At 39.8% G+C, this 23,790-nt stretch overlaps 1 protein-coding gene across 1 annotated transcript in view; it reads right to left on the bottom strand.

The window, feature by feature from the left end:
- Positions 1-23,790, bottom strand: part of MYO16 (myosin XVI) — a 404,938-nt gene that overhangs the window by 290,215 nt on the left and 90,933 nt on the right. The window contains exons 6-8 of the mRNA XM_065896022.1: positions 17,963-18,088; positions 6,489-6,564; positions 3,020-3,173 (exon numbers count right to left, since the gene is read on the bottom strand). Of these exons, the coding sequence (XP_065752094.1) occupies positions 3,020-3,173; positions 6,489-6,564; positions 17,963-18,088 (356 nt within the window). The remainder of the gene's footprint in view (positions 1-3,019; positions 3,174-6,488; positions 6,565-17,962; positions 18,089-23,790) is intronic.

Genomic DNA, 23,790 nt, shown 5'->3' with positions numbered 1-23,790 from the left:
ACCACTGTGATACTATGATAAAATCAACAAGTGGTTGTTGTTTGATTGGTTTTTTTTCCAAAAATACACGCATTTATCAGCTTTAAAGAAAGAGTTGTCCTTTTTAATGTCTGTGGATTTGTTTATAGAGGAGACCTCAAATATCCCCGTTTTTCCTTCGTATACTAAAACAAGGTCTGCAAGTCGATTCTAGAAATTAAGCTTTTCTGCATTAAAACATAAGTGTACCTAGTTGTTTCATCACATCTCTTTGCTCCAGTTCCCATTTGTTAATAATTCTATAAAAATAAAATTATAAGTGATAAAAGAAATTTTACAAAGTTGCTTAGTTGTTAAACTAAACAAGTCTACTTGTCTTTTTTTTTTTTTTTGCGGTACGCGGGCCTCTCACTGTTGTGGCCTCTCCCGTTGCAGAGCACGGGCTCCGGACGCACAGGCTCAGCGGCCATGGCTCACGGGCCCAGCCACTACACGGCATGTGGGATCTTCCCGGACCGGGGCACGAACCCGTGTCCCCTGCATCGGCAGGCGGACTCTCAACCACTGCGCCACCAGGGAAGCCCCTGTCATTTTTTTCGAGTTAAAAAAAACCTTAACATGATAATGAGTTGTTCTTTAATATAATTTTCAATTCTATCCTGAAGAAAGATGACAGCAGACTTCAATGAAGGGGTTACATTTCAATATAAACTTATTTCAAAGTTTGAAAGCTTTGCTCAGTGTCAACAAGAGAAAAATGTTATTAAAACAATAATACTTAACTGCGTAGAGCAAATAAGCCACTGATTAATCCGTTTAAAACGTGTGGTTCAATCAAAATATAAAAAACAGTAAAATGTACTTTTTTGGGCGGGTCGGTTGCTTTGCTTCCTTCTATTATTTTAAAGCAGAAGAAACCCAAGACTATAGACACAGAGATAAGTTAATATTTATCCAAAATAACGTATTATGAAAGAATTTGGTTTTAACTCACAGTTTGACGCTGTTTACATTTTAATGCCTCTTTCCATGGAAGCCTATGACATAATCTTAAAAGTAAAATGAAACATATCGGGTATGGATTTTAATATCAACATCTGGAAAGTAAAATTCTTCCATAGCAAGTATCTGTATTACTCCTCTCGTTCCAGTGATATCAGGAATATAAAAATGTAAAGAGCAACGGTCAACATATTCTAATCATTAGTTCCAGGCCACCTGGAACGTATCTTATCAGGTAACCATTCTTGACTCCAACTTTTGTTTCTACCTATGGCTTTCTCAATTTCTCTCCCACATAAATGTGATACTATTTTTTTCCCACCTGCGAAAACAGGAGAGGGGTTAGGTGGTGTAGGTGTAGATGATCTGGGCTCCGAGTGCTGGGCTAAATCCTGACCTGTCATTTCTCAGCTCTGTAATCTTGGGAAAGTAAGAAAATCTTAATGGGGCTTTGAAAATGGACCAAAATAATCCATGAAATTCTCAGCACGGCGTCTGACACACAAATGAAGCTCCTTTTCCACACAGTTGAAAACTCAAATCCAGTAATGAATATATTTTAGTATTAAGTAGAGGTCAGTGCATTTATGCCTGACTCAAGCCTCTACATTACCTAGAGAGGTTTTAAATTGAATGTGTTTCTGATGCCAGGGATGGGACAGACTCTGAAATAAGCCTCTTCCCCTCGGCTCACGGCCTTGTGATGCACCTGTTGGGAGCATCTCTTCCGTCTCCTAGGAAGGGAAGTCGAGTCATGCTGCCTCTGGGCCTGCCTCTACACCTGGGGAGTGGGACGAATCCTCTGATGGATGAACTGGGGACGAGTCTCCTCAGCCCCTCCCTTCTCGGAGCGAGCCTCCCTGCAGAGACCACAACTTGTCCTGCTCCTGCCTGTCCTGAGCCTTGTCTGGGGGGCCCCTCACTTGGGAGACCTCATCTGACTCATAGGTGCCTTGGACTTACTTGGCCAAACTGCCTAATAATGGGATAACTTTATAAACCCTTTCAGCCACCACACGCAGTCACGTCCTCTGATGCATCCTCCATCCCTGATCGGGGTGATATGGCCTCCGTCTTTACTGTTTGATTACCTCTCAGATGGTCCAGAACCCAGACGGTGCTTTTTATTCAGGAAACCCTCAAATGCTCCAGTGTTAGACATAATCTCCATCCCCAGGCAAGACACAGGGTCGGAGATAGGAAGTACCTTCCTCAAGGTCCCACTGCTTAGATACAGCAGATTTTGGGTTTGACCTCAAATGTTTTTTTATGTATTTATTTATCTCACTGAGACGTAATCTACGTAACACAAAATTCACACTTTCAAGGTGTGCAAGTCACTGCTTTTTAGCACACTCACCGATGTGTGTAACCACCTCATCTACTTCCAGAATACTTCCATCATCCCCCCAAAGAAATCCCATATCCACTCAGAGTCACTTCCCATTTTCCCCTCACCTCATTCATCCAACCACTAATATACTTTCTGTTTCTATGGATTTGCTAATTCCAGACATTTCACATAAATTCAGTCATATACTGTGTGGCCTTTTGTGTCTGACTTCCTTCACTTAGCATAATGTTTTCAAGGTTCATCTCCTTTATAGCATGTGTCAGTATTGAGGCCATATTTTAGATAACAAGAAATCATTAGTTTTATACTTAAGAGAGAAAAAATGAATATTTGTATTTCCTACTTGAGGAAATTTTGTCACGATGATAGTTATTGGAAACCTTACGTATCAGTTTAGTTTAAAACACGGAATGTGTTTAAAATACTATCTTTGGTCTCGTGATGACAAAGGGAAGGAAGAACTGAAACGGTCAAAATCAGAGGGTTTTCATGCCTAACTCCTTGCTGTCCACAAGGATCTTTGGTAAATGTTGATATGCAGCTTCAATCTTCTAACTTTTGGTTGAGAGACAGACTTAATACTGATTGAAAAATAGCTGGTGACTAGAGAGGGTGACAAAGGAGAATAACTAACTCCTCAAGGACCAAGGTCTACGACTTTATCACTAGGGAGAAGGCACTTACAGCTTGCTGGGAAGGGCTGGAAGGTCAGGGATGATCTCTTCATAGGGTTCCTCTTGGGCCAAGGTCTGAACACAGGAAGGCTCTTGCATTCTTCCTTCCCAGGCAGACTCGGCTTTCAGCAGCATTTCCTCAATAAACTCAGATGCGGCAACATCTACGAGTAACAATAAGGTGATCAGAGCCAGTTGAGTGGGAACATCCCACAAAACTCTTTACTTTCAAGAATTCTGATATGTAACATGCTAAAATTTATCAACACATGAAGCAAAACAAAAACCACTAAGAGTTTATGGTGGGAATAAAATGGCAGTGCCACCATTTTTAAAGACTGTTTTATGTTACATCAGTGGCATATTTAATTACATGACATAATATAAAATGACATAATAAAAAATATAAAATAATATAATATAAAAATAATATTCACTGCGTGGTCACAGGTAAAATGTGAAATCACTGAGAAGCTAAGCTTGAGAGAATTTAATGTCGTTTCATTCTCCGTGAAAGTCTTCCTTCATCCTGGTGAATGGGAATCAAAAGAGGAAAACAGGGGCTTCCCTGGTGGCGCAGTGGTTGAGAGTCCGCCTGCCGATGCAGGGGACACGGGTTCGTGCCCCGGTCCGGGAAGATCCCACATGCCGCGGAGCGGCTGGGCCCGTGAGCCATGGCCGCTGAGCCTGCGCTCCGCAACAGGAGAGGTCACAACAGTGAGAGGCCCGCAAAAAAAAAAAAAAAAAAAAAAGAGGAAAATAGCTATGCCTTCCCAAGGACTGGGCTCTTATAAAACATGTAGTAGGCATTCTATAAGCATTCTACTAACTGGGTAGCTATACAAATAACTACTCAGTTGTGTTTTTAAAACAGTGGGTCTGACCTCTCTCTGTGATCTGGGGGGATTTCTTTTTCAATCTGAAATAAAAATAATTATATTTCCTTACAAATTACATGTGAACAGTGACCTCTGAACATATTTGAGCAGCAATACAGCTGTGCATTAATCAAATTTACACTTACTAACAACTGAAACTGAAAATCAATACATCCTGAAGAAAAATCCCATGAAGAGCAACTAAGAACCTAATGGCTGTGGCTACTCCTTTCCAACCCCCACGACTACACTGCGTGACCTCTTGTGTCCGTGAACTTCAGTTATGTGGCTTTGTGGGCTGAGTGAGGTAATTCAGCTACCACAAGACGATATTGATGCCAGGATTTTATCATCATTTGCTTTAGATTAAATCATATCTGTGTAATGAGTAGGAGACAGCTCAGCGTCTTCTTCTTGGGAGATTATTTTCTTGGGAGATTATTTCCATACCAAGTAACAGCTATACCTCAAACTGCTTTTATCCCTCAGATAATTTTTTGTGTGTCCATTTCAAATTCAAGACACGCAAAATAACAAGAACATAATATAGTATTACTCAGCCATAAAAGGGGTCATTTGTAGACACGTGGATGGACCTAGAGACTGTCATACAGAGTGAAATAAGTCAGAACGAGAAAAACAATTATTGTATATTAACTCATATATGTGGAATCTGAAAAAATTGGTATAGAGGATCTCATTTACAAAGCAGAAATAGAGACACAAATGTAGAGAACAAGCGTATGAATACCAAGGGGGAAGCGGTGGTGGGATGAACTGGGAGATTGGGATTGACATACATACACTATTGATACTCTGTATAAAACAGATAACTAATGAGAACCTACTGTATAGCATAGGGAACTCTACTCAGTGCTCTGTGGTGACCTAAATGGGAAGGAAATCCAAAAAAGAGGGGATGTATGTATAGCTGATTCACTTTGCTGTACAGGAGAAACTAACACAACATAGTAAAGCGACTATATTCCAATAAAATTTTTTTAAAAATATATAGCAATGCTGATGATTTTCACGTGCTCGGCCACAAGATGGGGGTCTAGTTGATTGCTTTCTGCACTATGATTTTATGTGGCTCCTTCTTCTTGTTCTTGGTATATCCTGCATCTACCTGAAATTAATCAACAAATGTTTACTGAGAGCCTACTGTGGTCCCATTACTGTGTCTCTCATGACCAACATGGCGTGGAGAACTGATTATACCAATGCTAGGCTTTGCGTGACCAACGTGGGCAAAATTGCCTAAGAGAGTCATCAGACACTAGGCCTGTGGCGGCCAGGAGGGAATCTAGACCAGCTGTCATGCCCGGGGCTCTGGGACTGTCACTGTCAATTGCCTTGAGTGTTTGTTTTGGTGAAATCGACACAAGACTTAAAAGGTCAAAGTGTGAGAGACAGAGTCCATGCAGTCCAGGTCAATGATATATTCCATTCTCTGGGAAAAAAGCCAGAAATACGATCTGGAAAAATGTGCTCTCCTGTTAGATCTAGAGTTAACAGAGGACGGGGTTTATATGTACAATAAAAATATTTTTTGAAAAAAGGAGAAAGCTACAAATTTCTATGTACTCTTCCAATATTTACCATTCGGCAAGTTTTTGTAGATAATAGTAAGGTCACTGCCCTATTATTAATATTAGCGTGGTTCTAAAGTTTGAGACTATTAAGCCATCTTATAGTTTGTTAAATCTTCAATTTATTTTTAGCAAATAAGATCAATAAACATTAAGCAATGATACTTAATTCCAATAAAATAAGAAACAGAGAAAATCTCCCACTCTGTCTTAAACGGGAGGTTTATCGGGTAATTATACACCTAGAAGCGCGTGAAACAAGAAATCTCAGGTGTGAAGTGCTTTCAGGTTAGTAGAGGTACGAAAACAAGAAGAATAAATATATTTAAGTTATTCAGATCAATTAATACCTTCAACATTTTTACATTATTTTGTTACTTATGCAAGACTTTTCTCTTTGTTATTTAGAATTCTTATTTTTAATATACCCAAAGTAACTTACAGGTAGTAACACTGTTGTCAAGTTTTAAAAACTAGAAAATTAATGTAGTACCCACTTTTTAAAAGAGTGGTAGAAAGGACTCTAGAAAATTTCAAAAAGATATTGATTAAAAAATAAGTACCATTAAGATTTTCAAAGTTTTAAATTAGGTTGAGAATGTTAGTCTCTATTGCTTGCAGTATAAATATCTGCACAGAAAAAAATACTCTCACCGTTTAAAAATACCCTCATGAACAAGCATGTATTTGGTATGGTGAGAAACTAGTTAAATAACAGAAAAAATATATTTTAAAGTAAGTGACACTGCAGGAATCACTGGCCGGGAAATTTAAAGCCCAAAGAGCACATTGCAATGAAGTCCCTATAAACTTAACTGCTCTCTGACAGATGCTTGTAACGTAGCAGTGCACAGGAGTCTGTGAATCATGCTTGAACTGGGTTGGGTTTCACAGAGCATCTCAGGAGAGGCTGACTCACTTCGGAGCTGTGTCAGTGATGGGTCAGCAACTTCAATATGATGGGAAGAAGACAGTAACTGCTCAGGGGTCCAGGATGCTCACAACCTACCTGAAGCCTTCTCCTCGTTGCAGTTCAATAGGTGTGGATTTGCCTGATGCATCAAAAGAAGTTTCACCAGGTTTGCCTGAAACATTAAAGGTAATTGAAATAGGAAAGATTATGCTGGATACTTAAGATTCACCAGTAAATAATCCAAAGTTGCTATCCTCCAGGGGCACTGGTGGAATGAGAATACATTAGCATAACCTACTATGCTAAATGTTTCTTACTCTCTCCATTTCCTGTTTCTTTTTTAATGACATTTAAACTGTTTTATCAATTAATGCATTCAAATAAAAAATTACTCATCAAGTGGGTTAAGTCGTTGAGGATTTGAAAAGGTTCACTTAACGCCTTTCACATTGATTTTAGGGCACCTAATGGGAGGAATCACATGTTACAGTGTGTTTTGTTTTAATTTAACAATTCATGAAAGTCACACTTCTTGTTACTGTCCATCCATTACAGCATCATGGACAATATGAACCTAAGGTCCAATGGACAATGAGAAAAACTTCATCTCAAGTTATAAGAATAAAGCAACTTGGTGAGAGATTAATATATTTTTTAAAGTTTATTATAAAATACATCGTACCTACAAATGTATGTATAAGGGATAGGTACCGTTGAAAGAGCAAATAATGAGATAGAGTCCAGTGCACCCAAGTTCTTTAAATGTCATTCATAGTATGTTCGTGTGTTCTTTTCCCAAATTATCCCTGTTCCTACTTCCCAGAGTTGACCACCGTCACGAATTTTATGTTAACCATTACTATGTTTTCTTTGTAAGCTTAGACCTTACTTAAGAAGTATCCCTAATCAACACATGGTTTGGTTTCATCTGTTTGTCTCATTTATAGAAATGAAATCCTGGTGTATATATTCTTCTGTGCTTTGCTTTCATGAATTAACATTGCATTTTTGAGGTGATGGGTTTAACCGAGCTCCATTTGTTTGTCTGACTGCACAGAACTGCATTGTACAAATACATCACAATTTATCCAGCTTCCTCTCAGTGGACATTCAAGGCATTGCAACCATTTACCTATACTTAAGAATAATGTTGCTATAAATATTCTAGTTTATATCTCTTAGTGTACACGTTCAAGAATTTCTTCAGGATAAATGTACTTAGGGCTGAAATTGCTGGCATAAAGGTCTGGTCATGTACAAGTGATGAGATACCTCCCATTTTTTTTTCAAAGAGTTCAAGTTTACACTCCCACTGCCAACCAGAGTTCCTTTTGTTCCACATTCTATTTAATAATTTTATGACCAGCTATTTATATATTGCTAGATTCACATCCTCCCTAACACTTGATACTGTCATTTAAAAAAACTGAGCTACTATACTGGGAAAGAAATAGTAGCCCAGTATAGTTTAACTTGCATTTCCCTGCTGACAATGACATTGAACACCCCCTCGTGTACTTTATTTCCATTCTTATATTTTCTTCTGTGAAATATCTATTCAAGATTTTTTTGCCCATTTATTACTGAAGTGTTTTTCTTTGAATTATTGATCTATATGTTCTAGATGTATCTGTCAGATATATGTATTACCAATAATTCCTCCCATTCTATGGCTTGCCTATTCATCTTTTTAAAAATGTCTTTTGATGAACAGGATTTTTAAAATTTGTTTTACTTGTTTATGCATAACTTTCATATATTTTTTTTTCTTTAGTTGTTAGTGCTTTTTAGGTTCAAATAACTCTTTGCCTACTCAAAGGCCATGACAATATCATAATACATTTCCTTCTAAAAACTTTATAATTTGAACTTTTACGTCTATGGTCCATCTCAAGTGAATTTTTGTAAACGGCACCTAAAGGCTTAAGGTTAATTTGGGTCCAGCATCCTTTGTTTCTCAGCAGTATTTGTTAAAAAGACTATTTTTTCTCATTGAACTGCTTTTGAGGCAGTCTTGAAATAAGTAAAAAAAACTTATATTCTTGAAAAAAGTATCTAATGTTTTTTTCAAGATAATTTTGTCTATATAGGTCCTCTGCATTTCCATATAAACCTCAGAATGAATTTTCAATTTCTGTAAGAAAGGCTGTAGTATTTTGATTGGGATTGCGTGAAGTAAACAGATGCTAGATTAGCTTTACACGGCTACCATAAAACATTACCACAAACTTAGCAGTTTAAATAATAAATAATAACTATCTTACACTTCTGCGGGTCAGAGGTCTGACGCCCGTCTCACTGGGTTCAAACCAGGGCGTTGGCAGCACTGTTTCCTTCCGGCCCCAAGGGAGCATCTGTGTCCTGACTTTTCCAGCTTTCAGAGGCGCCCACATTCCCTGGCTAGGGGCCCCTTCTTCATCCCCAGACCAGCAGTGTCACACCTCTCCGACCATTTCCATTGTCGCATTTCCCACCAACCCTCGGCCAGGAACGGGTCTCTGCTCTTAGGGGCTCAGTGATCACAGTGGGCCCACCTGGAGATCCCTTCCCACGTCCAGACCTTTAACTTAGCCATAGCTGCAAAGTTCTGCCTTGTCAGGTAACATATTGACGGGTTCTGGCGATCAGGGTATGGACAGCTTTGGGGGCCACTATTCTGCCTTCCATAGGTACTATTCTCAGCAAAACCCACTGGAGTCCCGGGGGGAAAATTAGATGGAATCTAGGGGATAAGATAACGTCTAACCTATTCTGTACGTAGTCTAGCTTCACTGGCTCACCGGGAGCCACGGGCAGAAGCCTCGCACCCAGCCCTTCAGACCAGAGTTCCTGGGGCCAAATGGCTGCACCCAGGACACCTCAGCTCTGAGGGCCATGCGCAGAAGCCACGCCCACCACACCTTGTCCAAGATGGTGGTGGCGGGCCGTGTGCAAAAATCTGCACCCGGCACTGGAGCTGTGATCAACAAATGCACCTGTGCTACCCGCCCCCGCACAGAACTCCAACCCCTCCCACTGAGAGATCCCTATAACCAGCCACACCCACACCTCTCCGTTCTCCGATCAAAGAATAAAGCTTCCCCACAGAGAACCATATTCCATATCCTGTAATAAACCACAACGGAAAAGAATATGAAAAAGAATATATAGATATACAACTGAATCACTTTGCTGTACAGCAGAAATTAACACAACACTGTAAATCAACTATACCTCAATAAAATTTTTAAAAAAGAATAAAGCTTCCCTGCGCTTCCGAACCCAACTCGGTCCTGTTCTATTTGTGTCAGCAGGCCAGGCAGGAGGACCCTTGTTGGGGCCCAACTTGAAAGGGTCGGTAACAAGATCTTAATAATAGTCACTGTCTCAACACGTGAATGTGGCTTACCACCTCATTTATTTAGGTCTTTAGGTCTTTTAAATAATATTGTTTTAAATTATACAATATAATATTGTTTTAAATTAAACTTTTAAATTATATTGTTTATATTTATATAATACTGTTGTATAGTTTCCAGTGTAGAAATCTTACATATCTTACGTAAAAACTATCTTACATATCTTACGTAAAAACTATCCCTATATATTTTATGTTTTCAATGTGATTTTTCTTTTTAATTTTGGAGATTCCTTTGGAATTTGTATTCTTTCTCTTTTCCTAAGTTTGTCTTTCCATTTCTTGATTTACTATATTGACTAGAAGGGGACTGGCTTTTCTGATCTGTGGCTTTGTTGTTTCTGTGACGTTTGTCAGTCATTCTCCACCCATGCAAGCACTCTGCTCAGACACTCCAAAGTATCTCCCCACCCATCAATCACTGCTCTCGTTAGTATTCTCATTGTAAAATTAATTAGATTTTAACCAGTTTGTGCCATTGCTAGCTTTCCCACAAGTCCACTGCAAATCAGTGTTTGGTTTTACAGCACACAAAATATATCAATAACACTTAAATCACGTTACAGCAGACTGCTTATATTTAGGGTTTATTTTTATTTCCAAATATATACAGTTTACTAAAGACATAGATGTTCTCTCGAAACCTGAGAGACAGAATATATAGAGCAGGGTCCCAGGACATCGAAATGGGCATAGAAAAGAGCTTTGTTTTGTATCAAAAATTTGAGAGATTTGCCTGCTTTTCAACCATAGGAAAGGAAGGGAAGAAGGGAGGAAAGGATGGAGGGAGGGAAGAAGGAAAAGAAAAAAGCAGGAGGGAGGGAGGGAAAAAGCAAGGAAAGGAAGGATGAAGGGAAGAAGAAAAGCAGAAAGAAAAGAAAACATGCGAAGCCAAGAATTATGTAAGATTGCCCTTGTTTTTCACAATTTAAAAAAAAAAAACAGCAGTACCTAAAAGCTTTCATTTTCTGACAAAAATGTCCGACTGTAGGAGAATCTAACAATTACTTTGCATTTCTAAATTTAATCCACTCTTTACAGAACTCCAAAGAGAAACTTGGGCTATCTCTCTACAAATCACCTCTCTCCACAGCTTCCCCTGTAACTGCAGAAAGCACTGGAGTGGTCAAAGCAAATGGTTGCCTACATGAAAATCTATGACCACAAAAGGACTTCCATTTCATTTGGGGCCTGTAAAAACAAACATTCATGTGTGGAATGAAGACGATTCTCTCACTTGGGGAATTCCATTTTTCTTCAAGTCAGGATTTCCCACGTGCTTCCAGTTAGAAATCAGTGAGGCGCGCCCCGGAACTAAATTAAGCAGGGCAGTGCTGATTTCAATCTCAGAATAGTCTGCAACGTTTGTTTTAACCTCAGGTAAGATCTTTAGGTAAATTACTTCAGTGTGAGTAGGTAAAGTGTGAACCCAACAAAGAGTCATCTCCACTATTACAAGAACTTTATAATCACCAAAACTATCAGAGGGTAAGGTGGCTGACATTCTGTGTGTGTGTGTGTGTGTGTGTGTGTGTGTGTGTGTGATTCGGTGTCTCTGTGTGTGTCAAAGGAGGCCCTGCATGTCTGATAGAAAATATATTTAAGCTGAAATTTAAACTCACCCAAATTACTGGCTACGGACTTTGCTCACTCTTTGGACAATTGTATTTCGGTTTGGATAAATTCAGCAAGATTAATTCCTTGATGGTCATTTAAATTACTTCTTTAAAAAGTAAAAAAGAGAAAAATTGAGCATTCAGAGATAGTTGAATTCCTAGTTCAGAAGCTAAAAGAGATTGTTTTACTTAATAAAGAGAAATTATGTTAAACGTCTTTGGGAATTCAGAATCTGCATATCCTACACTCATGGGTTCATACTCTACATCAAAATAGGTAAATGCCTCTAACTCAGAGCCATCTGGAAAATTTTAGATCTAAAATATAAAAAGATTCCTCTGATGAACTCTTAGACTATTAAAGATGGTGCTGCCCATCCTGTTTTGCCCTTCATGGAACTCCCCCTCCACCGTGCGTGATCTCTGAGTCACCTATCACAAATCTCTACGTCCAGCCCCCCGCCGCAACGCCCTGCTCATGCCCAGGTACTCCTGGATATCTCCTTGAGGATTTCTCCTGTTGGCCCACCAGTCTCGAGGTGTGTGCTCACCCACCGTCTCTTCACACACGTGTTCAGTGATGCACTGAGACGGACAAGCATCTGCTAAACCAGGACATTCGCTGACCCTCTCATGAATAAGTAGTAACTGAGTGCTCTGTGCCAGCCCCGTGCACGTAAAGAAATAGACATTGTACCTGCACTCAGTTCTCACAAACTAGAGGGTCAGTATGAACAAATATAAGAGATAATTCCAGCATGTGATAAGTGATGTGGTATGGGGGATACAGGTGCTACGTAGGGTGCGTGACGGGGGCATCACACTGGGATCCAGGAAGGTAGAAAAGACAGCCAGTGAACTGACAACTCAGGGGAGTCCTGCAGGGCAGGGGAGACTTAACCACTCAACAATTTCAAGAAAAGCAAAGAACATGAAAAGGATGTACATGGTGGCATATTCCAGAAATCGAAAGAAGTTCAGTATAGCCATATCCTCCAACCTGGTGGGGGGAATAGGAGAAAAACAGCGGTAGAATTAAGCAGAATTCCTGGCCCATGGGGACTCTTGTGTGATGGAGTAGGTATTTTATATCAGCAGCAATGGAAAGGATGGTGGATCGAATAGTTCTATTATATTTGCATTTAGAAAGCTCGCTGTAGCCACGTTGTTGAGAGTGGAGTGGAGGAGGGGGAGAGGACTCTATTAGGAGTCTGATGAGCTGATCCAGAGGCAGAGATGCTGATGCTCTGGGTGAAGGCAGAGGCAGTAAGGATGTACAGATTAATTGGTTGTGGTTATAACTCATACAGCTCAAAGCTATTCACTAGGGAGGAGTTTGTGGGCTCAGTGGCTTCTTAGTTATGGGAGAGGCAGAAAAACGATAATGCCCAGGTTTGTGACGAGTAAATGGTGACACACAGAAGGGACAACAGACTGGGGAAAAGAAGATGATAATTCCCTTTGTATACAAGTTGGGTCTGAGGGCAGACTGATAGAGATTACCCACCAGGCAGTGGTCCTCATGGGCCGGGAACTTGAGAGAAAAACAAGAAAGGGCTTTGGGGGCTGTGATCATGTAGAGCATTTGAAGTTGCAGGTGTGAGATTCCCTAAAGACATGTAAACATTGAGAAGAGAGGGAACCTAGGATCCAGCACTGAGTTTATCAATATCTGATGCTCAGCGGGGTACCAGAGAGTGTTTTTTGTTTTTTTCAATGGAAAAAGACATATCTAAAGAATAAAAACTCTGAATATATCTCAATTCTTAGGTACTTGGGTAAAATGTATTTAAGAATACAAACGACTCCTTTGAACATCAAGATATGCAGGTTGTGTGATTCAAGATACTTTTGAAGGGAAGGAGATTTAGATTTTAGCATTTGTACAATTATTTACTTATCTCTTGTTGTAGCATTGCCAATCCTATTATAAACACTAAAAATATGTACAAGGCTAGAATAGAATTTTATTTTATGTACAACTCATAAAAAATTATAAAATCAAAGGACTTACTGCTCACATAACTTATTCAGTTCCTAGTTTTAAACGAGAACAGGCATCTCTTTTTTTCTCACTGGAGAAGTTAATATATTTATAAAGGCAAGTTTTAAAATATGTATGCATGTCAGTTATAAATCCCAGTATATATGTCAGGTATAAATACTGTTATAAATTATGGACTGCCTTCTCCAAAAGGCATTTATACTTGTAAGATATTTATAAGAAACTGAAGTTGTGATGAAGGTCTGTAAAAATGCCATTAGTCTCTCTAAAATGTTAGCATTTCTAAGGTTTTTTTCCCTGAACTGAGGTATGTTTATTTACAGTAAATTTCTTTAGAGAATTATAAATCTCCCCTGCCTATAAATGGATATCCAAATAATACCTCTTTCTAAAATATCATTTCCAAAATGAATATGAAATGGTATTTTTATGGGTGAACAATTTTTAAAAACAATTCAAGACATCATATGGTATTTTCTGGACAAAATAATCAAGATACAGTTTACTCAAAATCCTCTATTAACAGAAATCTCTCATTGTTCTTTGAGTCTAAATCGAGGAAGAGTGTTCTGGTTTTGGTGTCATGTATTCTAATGGAAAAGCCCCACTCCATCTTTCAGTGTTAAAGCTTCGCTTCTAGTTCTTGGCTGATGGATTTGTCCATTCAAGCCCTTCCGCTGCCCTGCTGGACACCAAGGAAGCATGCTGGGCAACACAGGTAAAGTCTCTGCTGTGTTGGAGCTTACGTTCTGGTGGAGACCCCGTTTGAGTAGGTTTAATGGAGCAAAATGGAAAAGACATATGATCTTCAGACCCTCTCCTTGGCACTAAAATGTTGAAGGATTTAGAAAATCATTAATGGCGAGTTATTTTCTAGAGAAGCAGAGGGAAAAGGTGAGATTGTTTTTTAAATCTGCCTTATCTGTACACTATCAGTGGCCATTTCTGGAAAACTGTGTGTTGGACATCTGTCTCTGTGAATCTAGCAGCTGGATCAACTGACCTGGACACATGGGCACAGATGGTCTGATGCATTTACCTTCATCATTCTCACCAACCTTCCAAGCTATGTAAAAATCCCTCTTTTAACAGAAGTTGATGGTTCTCAGTGATTGAAGACCCTGGGGCCAGGCTCTAGGGAGGAAGAATCAGCAAGGCTGGTTAGGCTCCTACAGGCAGCGAGGGGTGGCTGGTGCTAGAGCCAGTGCCGGGCCGTGGAAATCCTCAGAGCAAAGCTGGTCGAATCCCCGAGATGCGCAGAATGACCTATGGTGTGTATGTGTACGTGGGAGGGGTGTCTGGGAAATAGAAGACAAAATAGGAACCCCCCTAAAATTATGTTTTTTAAAAGTTGGGGTCAGATATTGTGCAGCTGGTTTTGAAAAAAATGCAGCAATTGGGAAGTGTTTCTTCATTAATTTACCATTAATCATTAATAAATAGTAAGCGTTGGAAATGTAGCTGGTACACTGGGAATACGGTAATGAAAACATTTACCTTAATTGCTCTGCATTTTACAAAGTCAATGCAGCTTTTGAATCATATTTCCCATATAAGTTCATGACTATGTTTCTCTAGGCTGAAAACATAGTTTCAGAAAACCCAAAGTTTGGGAAATTTTTGGAATGTGACAGGTAATGGCGTGGGATACCGATATCCTCTACCTTATCCATCATTGATTCTTCTATCTTATGGCTTTTGTGTGACAAAAGTTCCAGGAAGCTTTATGAAGGAAGCAGCAGTTGTATTGGGCTTATGTGCCTTACATCAAGTTTTACAGGTCTTTCATAAATAAGTAATTTTTGTAAACAGAAGCAGTTGTTTCTGTTAAAACACACCAGCTTAGATTGATTTCTTACTGGTCCTCTCTGCTAATTATAATAAACCCTGGAAATAACAAGCAACCCAAGAAGAACTCTGAAAAGTCCAAGGAGAAAGGTGACTCAGGACCCATAGAAGGGAGAAATCATGGACGGGCAGGGTAGCCTACATCCTTACACCCAACAGAAGAAGGCAACCCTGGACCCAGTGTTTCCCAGCCCAACCCAGAGACAGAAGGGGGCCCAGGTAGAGGCATCCCTCCCCCTTTTAAACCATGTCTCCCTGACAATATCAGGTGAATACAGCACCATGACCCTGCTAACACTAAGTGCAAAAGCAGGCACTCTTTTTCCACTGAGACCGAGATGCCCCTCTCCAAAGAGAGATAAGGGTGGCTGGGGAGGGGATGGCACCTGCAAGTGGGGGGCGGGGGCGGGCATACTCCAGAGGCCTCCAGCCCTGAAAGTCTTTTGTCCCCGTGGAGATTCTCCTACCCCACCCAGAGACATGGGGTAGCCTGGCCCGAGGAAACGCCTTCTACCCCTTTGGGGACACCAGAAAAAACCAGTAGGAACTCCGGGGGCACCAGATAAACCAATCATACCAAAATAATACCTGGAAGGGTCTGAAAATTAAACTGTCATTGGATCCACCTCCCACTCAGGTAGACTGGAACCTGAATGCTAAACCTAATCAGGGTGACTGCCTGCTAAAATAGAAGGTGTATACAGGACCAAGATTCTCCTAGCAAAACAGCCACAATGTCCAAGAAGCAATTAAAAATTACTTACCATGGTCATACCAAAATCAGAAAATCATAATTTGACTAAGACAATTAACTGACACCAAGAGCAGGATGAATCATGCTGGAATTATTTGATGATGATTTTAAAGCAGCCATCATAAGAATGCTTTAACAAGCAATTACAAATTCTCTTGAAACAAAGGATAAAAGAGAACACCTCATCAAAGACATAGAAGTTATAAGACAGAACTAAATGGAAATCACAGAACTGAAAAATACAACAGCAAATAAAATGCATCAACTCATACCAAATATTTCATTTGACCTGCAGTTAAATAAAACAAAAACCATACCCTGGGTCCTGAAAAAAACCATTTAAATGTCTGGTAACAGAAAGTGACATATTTAGTCCAAGACATGTTTTTAAAACATTTTTGTGAAATCTAGTCCTATTTCCCCTGAGTTGATTCTCTTATGAAAGTGGTTAAAGGGAAACAATTAGTTCCTCTTTGCAATGACACCTGGTCCAAAATCTGAAAGCCCAGTCAGTCAAAGTGAAAAATTGGTTAAAATGATTCATTCAAGTTTGGTAGTGCTCTGCTACATTTTACCACCTTCAGATTTAGCTCCTTCCAGAAGCAATCTCTGACTACAATGGGCACATTTTGATAATTTACTGATTACCACCTCGTCAGCACAGGCCAGTAAGCTGTGTTCAAGGAAAGAGTACTTGCTTCTATGTTCACGTCTCTATATTTTACAAATGACGAAACTTCTCACCCAGTGTATCCCGGATGCTGCTGTGCTAGCATGGATTACTAACATCCCGATGGTATACTTCTGATGCCCCGATACTCCTGTGATCCTAGTGAGACCTGGGAAACCCGGACTCCTGAGGCCAATGATTTCAGCTACATCCAGCCTTATCTCATGAACCCAGCCATTCACTTATGCACCCACTCACTTGCTAGAAGCACAGATTTGGAGTTGTCAGTAGCCTGATAAAAATATTTCCTGAATGAATGAATCTTTTTTCTACAGGAAACGTCATCAGAGCAAACCACGTTCTTATTAGTTTGGAAGATCTTCCCAAGCGACATGCTTTTCCTACGATGCTTGACATGCAAATGTCCTCAATTTATTCAACAGTCGTATGCCTCAAATTGTATGCTGGATATTTTGCACACTGGTTAGTATCTAAGGGGTTTAACTTACTACAAATTCTGTGAGCGAGATTGTTACCACAAGCTAATGTTCGGACATCAACAAGTTTAGCTTAAATCTCCATATATATGTAACCCGAGTTCTATTTTCTACTGTTACCACTAAGACTTTCTCTAACATAACATATTATGTAGTTTTTGTAAATCAACTGTAATATTAATAAATTATTATGAACACCGCTGGATCACATTCACCCATATAAATTATTTAGAAGTTAAAGTTTGCTTCTTCTTCATGGTATATTAGTATCTAGTGAGAAATTAGTTTGTGCAATAGTAACTCGAGACATATTAGCTACAGCCAAGCGTCAATTCAGAGAAAGAACTCTGCTACCCATCCTTCATTCATGAAAATGAAATATAATTTATAGAGAAAAATAAAATATAACATGTAATTTTGCTTTACATCTACTAACTCTAGAAAACAAACACAATTACCCTAGACTCATGAAACTGTACGCTGAGAAGAACTATATAATATTAAGAAAATAGTATTAAGTCCATTCTATAAAGACTGTTTCTAAGTTTTGATTATTTCTCCAATGATTCTGACTACAACACGCAGAGTTCTGAGGAATGTAGGCTATGAGTGTGTCCTTCTAAAAGTAAATGTTTTCTTTCAACCACAAACATATTTGTTTAGTAAGACGATTCCATTAAAAGTCAAGTTACGTAATGTTAGTACATAATCTGAAAACAAAATATGAAATGATGCACTGATCATGAAATAATTCTTTAAAAATAACCCAGAACATTATTTTACCTGGCCGTACTTTGCTGCCAAGTGGAGTGGGGTCCAGTACTGATTATCTGCTACATTGAGATCCCCGCCATGTTCCAGGAGAAGACATACCACTTCCTTGTAGCCACTTGCACATGCCATATGCAACTGCAACGAAGAGATATTTTGTCATTTAACTTAAAAAAGCAGGGACAGCAACGTAGTTTATTCAGCGGTTGAAAGACACGCATTTAATAAAGTATCGGATCTAAAACACAGAGACCTTTTTAAAAAGAACATGTATGTAATTTTATTGGGTACGAGTGGATGTCATCATTCTTTGAAAAAAGGGTTATAGGTTAATTATTTATTATTTTCCTTCTGACTCTGACAATGTGTACTTTTCCATGTAATTCCTACTTCCCTCTCCAGTGCCTCTTTCTACTATAATCTGAATACTTGTAAATACAAAATATAATATCTCAGTAATTTACCACTTCTTGCCCCAAAGTCACACATGTACTGACTAGCTCTAAAATTCCAGCCCTGTATTTGGTGTTATAGGAGGGGGACTCAAAGATATAAATGACCACAGGAAATGTGATCATTGCCACGGCTACATACATGTAAAAGGGACAGGAGGGGCTTCCCTGGTGGCGCAGTGGTTGAGAGTCCGCCTGCCGATGCAGGGGACGCGGGTTCGTGCCCCGGTCCGGGAAGATCCCACATGCCGCAGGGCGGCTGGGCCCGTGGGCCATGGCCGCTGAGCCTGCGCGTCCGGAGCCTGTGCTCCGCAACGGGAGAGGCCACAGCAGTGAGAGGCCCCCGTACCGCAAAAAAAAAAGGGACAGGAGCAGTAGAAAGGATGAATTAATGCCAACAAGCTCTAAAATGATTATGTAGCTATCATTTTAATATTCTCCCAGTTGAGTTTCTCAATGCAAACTGAAGCTTAGAAATGAAGCCTCAGGAACTACCATGATGGGATCAGGGTTTGGAGGAATTTTTCAAATTTTCCTATGGGGGAATTCCTGTTTCTTGGCAACAGGTTTTATCGGTAAGTAAATTATCATCATCCTCAATTTAAACTAGGTTATTAAGTAACTACATGGTGGAATTTGTAATCATAATAATTAAGAAGAGGAATCTATAAGGAAAGGAAAATGAAGAACTCATTTAAAAGTAATAAAAACAACAACTTGTAGGTTTTGTAGCATGGAATCTTGTAGCTCGACTCCTTGCCATTTTTATTACAAAGACAAGATTACAATAAAGTCAAAAGGGCTTATTCAATATTAATTTTGATAAAATTCAGAAAAAAGTTTGCTTTTCTATCTTTGGACTTAATTATGCTCTTCAATCTACAGTGACATTTATATGTTTATGTCAACTACATTAGAACAACAAATAATTCAATCTAACTTAAGGTATAAACATTAAGAGATTGCCACACTTGGTTACACACAGAATTCATCTCGTTAACATTCCAGCAAACCATCCCTAGAATGATATATCCACAGCTATCTTAGAGAAATATGATTTTACGTACTTTCCTCAAGAACTCACCTTTCTCCTGCTTCTAACTTTATTTCATATTATTTGAATAATCAGTCAGTGACTGGCAAGTTACCCTGCTATATGCACTAACATCTGGATTTCAGATGTTCACTTGTAGCATAAGCCTGCATGAAGAATGGGTCCACTAGTTGGTGAGCGCCTCATACTAAGATGCGAAGTTCGTAGGATCAACCCCTTCGTGAGCAGATTTGTCTTCCATGTGGCAAAACTCCGGTTCCACCATTCAGAACTCGGCCCAACTCTCACCCAAGTCATCCCCTGAGCTACACACGAGGTAAAGACTAAAAGGAAAACCGTCTTGCCTAACTTAGCAGCAAAGCAATACAAAGCAGGGGCTACCAGTGACATCTAGGGCAGCAGGCACATTTAATCCTCGGTTATCTCAGAATAAAAGCAAAACACCTAACTTTTTTTTTAAGTATGGTTGATTTACAATGTCGTGTTAGTTTCAGGTATATAGAAGTGATTCAGTTTTATTATATATATATATATATATATTCTTTTTCGGATCCTTTTCCCTTATAGGTTATTACAAAATACTGAATATAGTTCCCTGTGCTATACAGTAGGTCTTTGTTGTTTGTTTATTTTATATAGAGCAGTGTGTATATGTTAATCCAAAGCTCCTAATTTACCCCTCCCCCTCTTTCTCCTTTTGGTAATTAAGTTTGTTTTCTATGTCTATGGGTCTATTTCTGTTTTGTATTTAAGTTCATTTGTATCATTTATCATACGGCATATGTGTGGAATCTAAAAAAAGGTACCAACTTTGAGTCACTCCACTTCATCGCAAGAGATAACAGAATATTTAAAAATCATCCTAGTAACATACCAGGAGTTTAGAGCCATTACTTTGATTCTACTGGCAATCAAGTTCTGTATCCTTAAGTCACTAGACCTATGGGTGGGTACCGTTTCTCATCATGGAAGTTCGACTTCAAGTTAAAATTTTTTAACTTAAAAGTGTCTATTTTCTGGGCTTCCCTGGTGACGCAGTGGTTGAGAGTCCGCCTGCCGATGCAGGGGACACGGGTTCGTGTCCCGGTCCGGGAAGATCCCACGTGCCGCGGAGCAGCTGGGCCCGTGAGCCATGGCCGCTAAGCCTGCGCGTCCGGAGCCTGTGCTCCACAATGGGAGAGGCCACAGCAGTGAGAGGCCCGCGTACCGCAAAAAAGAAAAAAAGTGTCTGTTTTCTGAAATGGAATTTATAGTCCTGCCTTGTCCTGACCATGGCTGGACGGTATTGGTGCCAAAATGTGTAAGTGTTGATCACATGACATCTTAGAATACCCCTCTCCTGCTATGAGAACCACAGAGGCAGTGGTTGTTCCCGTAGAGAATTAGCAACAGCTTTTTGGAAGCACAGTCCTCATGCAAAGTTATCGCAAGCTGGAAATCACCTACCCAGTTACAACACAGAACAGGACATTAAAGTGGTTTCACAAACGTCCTGCATAAAAGTTCTAAATTATTTCTTCTCTTCAGAACAACCTATGGGACAGTCACCATCCCAATTTTGCAGCTGGAGAAGTTGTGGATTAGATCACTGAGGTAACTGACCCAGGGAAGCAGGGCCACCGTGGGCTGAAGCCACGTTCCTCTGCATGCCCAGCACTCACATTTTGAAATAGCAAAGGCGAGCGGACATCCAAGTTGGCCGGGCTACAAGGATAACGCTGCAGTGTGAATGCTCCTTACAAACCTTGCATTCACTCCACAATTTATTTGTTTAAATATGCAAATGTTCTTCCTGCAATCCTCCCCTGCCTCACATACCAATTCGGTATTATAATGTTCGTCTCTAGAACACGTGCACAATTTACACACTTGCTTGTTTCCCCTGGCACACCAGCGAGGTTGGCATGGCTGTGTGTGCGAAGCGTGGCTTATCGCCACCTCGCATACTAATGATACGAAGCTCATAGGATCGACCCCTTTATGAATAGATTTGTTTCCATGTAGAAAACTCCAGTTCCTCCATTTAGAACATAGCCCCACAGCAGGAGCTACCAGTGACATCTAGGGCGACCGGCACATTTAATCCTAGGTCATCTCAGAACAAAAGCCAAACACCTAACTCTGAGTCATTCCACTTCATCACAACAGAAGATTTAAAAATCATCCTAATAAAAAACAAGTGAGGCCTGACTTCATGCAAGTTGGAAGTTTTCATTATTATATATGTCCAGACACTCTAATCTCTAAATCGAGGCTATGTACGGTGACAGAAAGTAACCACAAAAGCTTTATTCCCTAGATGTGACCAGAAAACTGATGACACTGGCTAAGTCTTCTTCCAGAAGTAAGGATGAAACAGTGCTACCGAAATTTAAAAAAAGGAAACAAAAATAAAATTGCTTGATATTTTGCACTTCATGGATAATTAAGTATTTTCCAACAAACCAAGTAAATATGGCTCAAGGCCAGATGTGATATATCAAATTCTGTGACAGAACAGGAAAGAACCAGCTTCTTGATAACATATATACTAGTTATCAGTGCTTTCAAAGAGTATTTATGAACCCGAACTCAGGAACTCCTTTTCATATGCTCTGTAACGTGGCATTTTTGGGGGAACTGTATCCTTTTCTAAAGCTTTTGTTTTCTTTTCAGAAGAATATTAACATAAACTAAGAGATCTTTTTTAAAAGAGCTATCTTGGTGGTGGGAGGGATAAATTAGGAGTTTGGGATTAACATATACACACTACTCTACATAAAACAGACAAACAACAAAGTTCTCCCGTGTAGCCCAGGGAAGTATACTCAATATCTTGCAATAACCTATAGCAGAAAAGAATCTGAAAAATAATATATATATGGACAACTGAATCACTGGGCTGTACACCTGAAACTAATACAACATTGTAAATCAACTATACTCCAAAAATTTTTTTAATAAAAAAATCTTAAAAAGAGCTCCCTTATATTTGGTTTTTTTATTGCATGTTCCTAAAAAAGGAAGAAAAAGCAACATAAAAACCATCTTACTAGGAGTTGATCCTCCTTGAGTATTTTGTTGACAGTTTCACCTCTTTTGCACATACAGTGTAACAGCGTGGGGCACTGCGCCTGATTTTGAACCACAACTGACATTCCAACTCAGGATGTGGAAATCCGCCTGCGGCCAAGACTGTCTTCTTATCATGATCAGCAACAACAGTCAGGAACACACCATCCACATGCCCTTTACAGAAAGACAGCTCCAGGAGTGGCAGCTATTAACATAATCGACCAACCAACTCAGACAAAAGAATCAAAGAATCTGCTATTTGCCAAGTGCTGTGACCCTCAGGGAAGGACTTCCCGTTCACTGTGACTTTCTTCGTACAAAGCTCAAAGATGATCACAACCTCAATAACAGAACAAGATTTAGTTATTACAGAATAATTATATGCCACACTTGTGTTCTCTGTTCAATAATAAAAGTGACCAGGAATGTCAAAATTGCAGATGGTTGAAAATGATAGCAATTTATTGCTGTGTATTGATTCTTTTAATAGCTTATCTTCTGAGGTATGTAGGTCCTTTTATTGAGCGGGGATTGAAGCCCATGTACTGTTTTTATTTCGCTGTGATTTCCAAAAAAAACAACATGAAGTTGTAATATCTTCTGCCAAACAAAGAAACACAGACTCCACTGGGTTTTCACGATGCGTTAGATGTGTTAATTAACATAGTTCCTGCCTTAAATGAGCTGTTAATTAAACAGCCCACTCTCGTCCGGATTTTGACCTCACTGTTCCACCAAAGCTGTCCCGATGAGAAGACGGAGGACTCCCAAGTTACCAAGGCTGGCCGCTGAGTCTCCACCTCCGTCTCCTTGACCTCTCAGCAGTGTTACCTTGATAGTTAATCATCCCTCCTCCTCACGCTTTCTTTACTGGGCTCCCGGGACATCTCATATACTCTTGGTTTTCCTCCCACCTTGGGAGTTCCTCTTCCCATCTCATTTCTGGATCTTCCTCTTTTCCTGTGCTCCACGGCTCAGTCCCCAGTCCTCTTTCCTTCTGTATCAAATCAGTGACTTCATGCAGGGTCAAGGGCCTCAACAGCATGTACATGCTAAAGATCCCCAAACTGCTTCTCCAGTGCAGGCATCGCCCAAATTCCAGACTCCAGTATCCAACCACAGACTCGGCACCTCCATGACGTCGGCCAAGAGGCACTTTTAACTTCACATTTCCAGAATCCACCCTGATCCTCCCTGTTCTGAGCCCGGTTCTGAGCCTTCTCTATCTCATTCGGCGTCAACTCCATCATTCCAGTTGTTCAAACTAGAAATACCGGAGC

Source organism: Phocoena phocoena, chromosome 18 (genome assembly GCF_963924675.1).
Source record: "Phocoena phocoena chromosome 18, mPhoPho1.1, whole genome shotgun sequence".
Taxonomy (NCBI): domain Eukaryota; kingdom Metazoa; phylum Chordata; class Mammalia; order Artiodactyla; family Phocoenidae; genus Phocoena; species Phocoena phocoena.
This window is presented reverse-complemented; position numbering and strand designations above follow the sequence as displayed.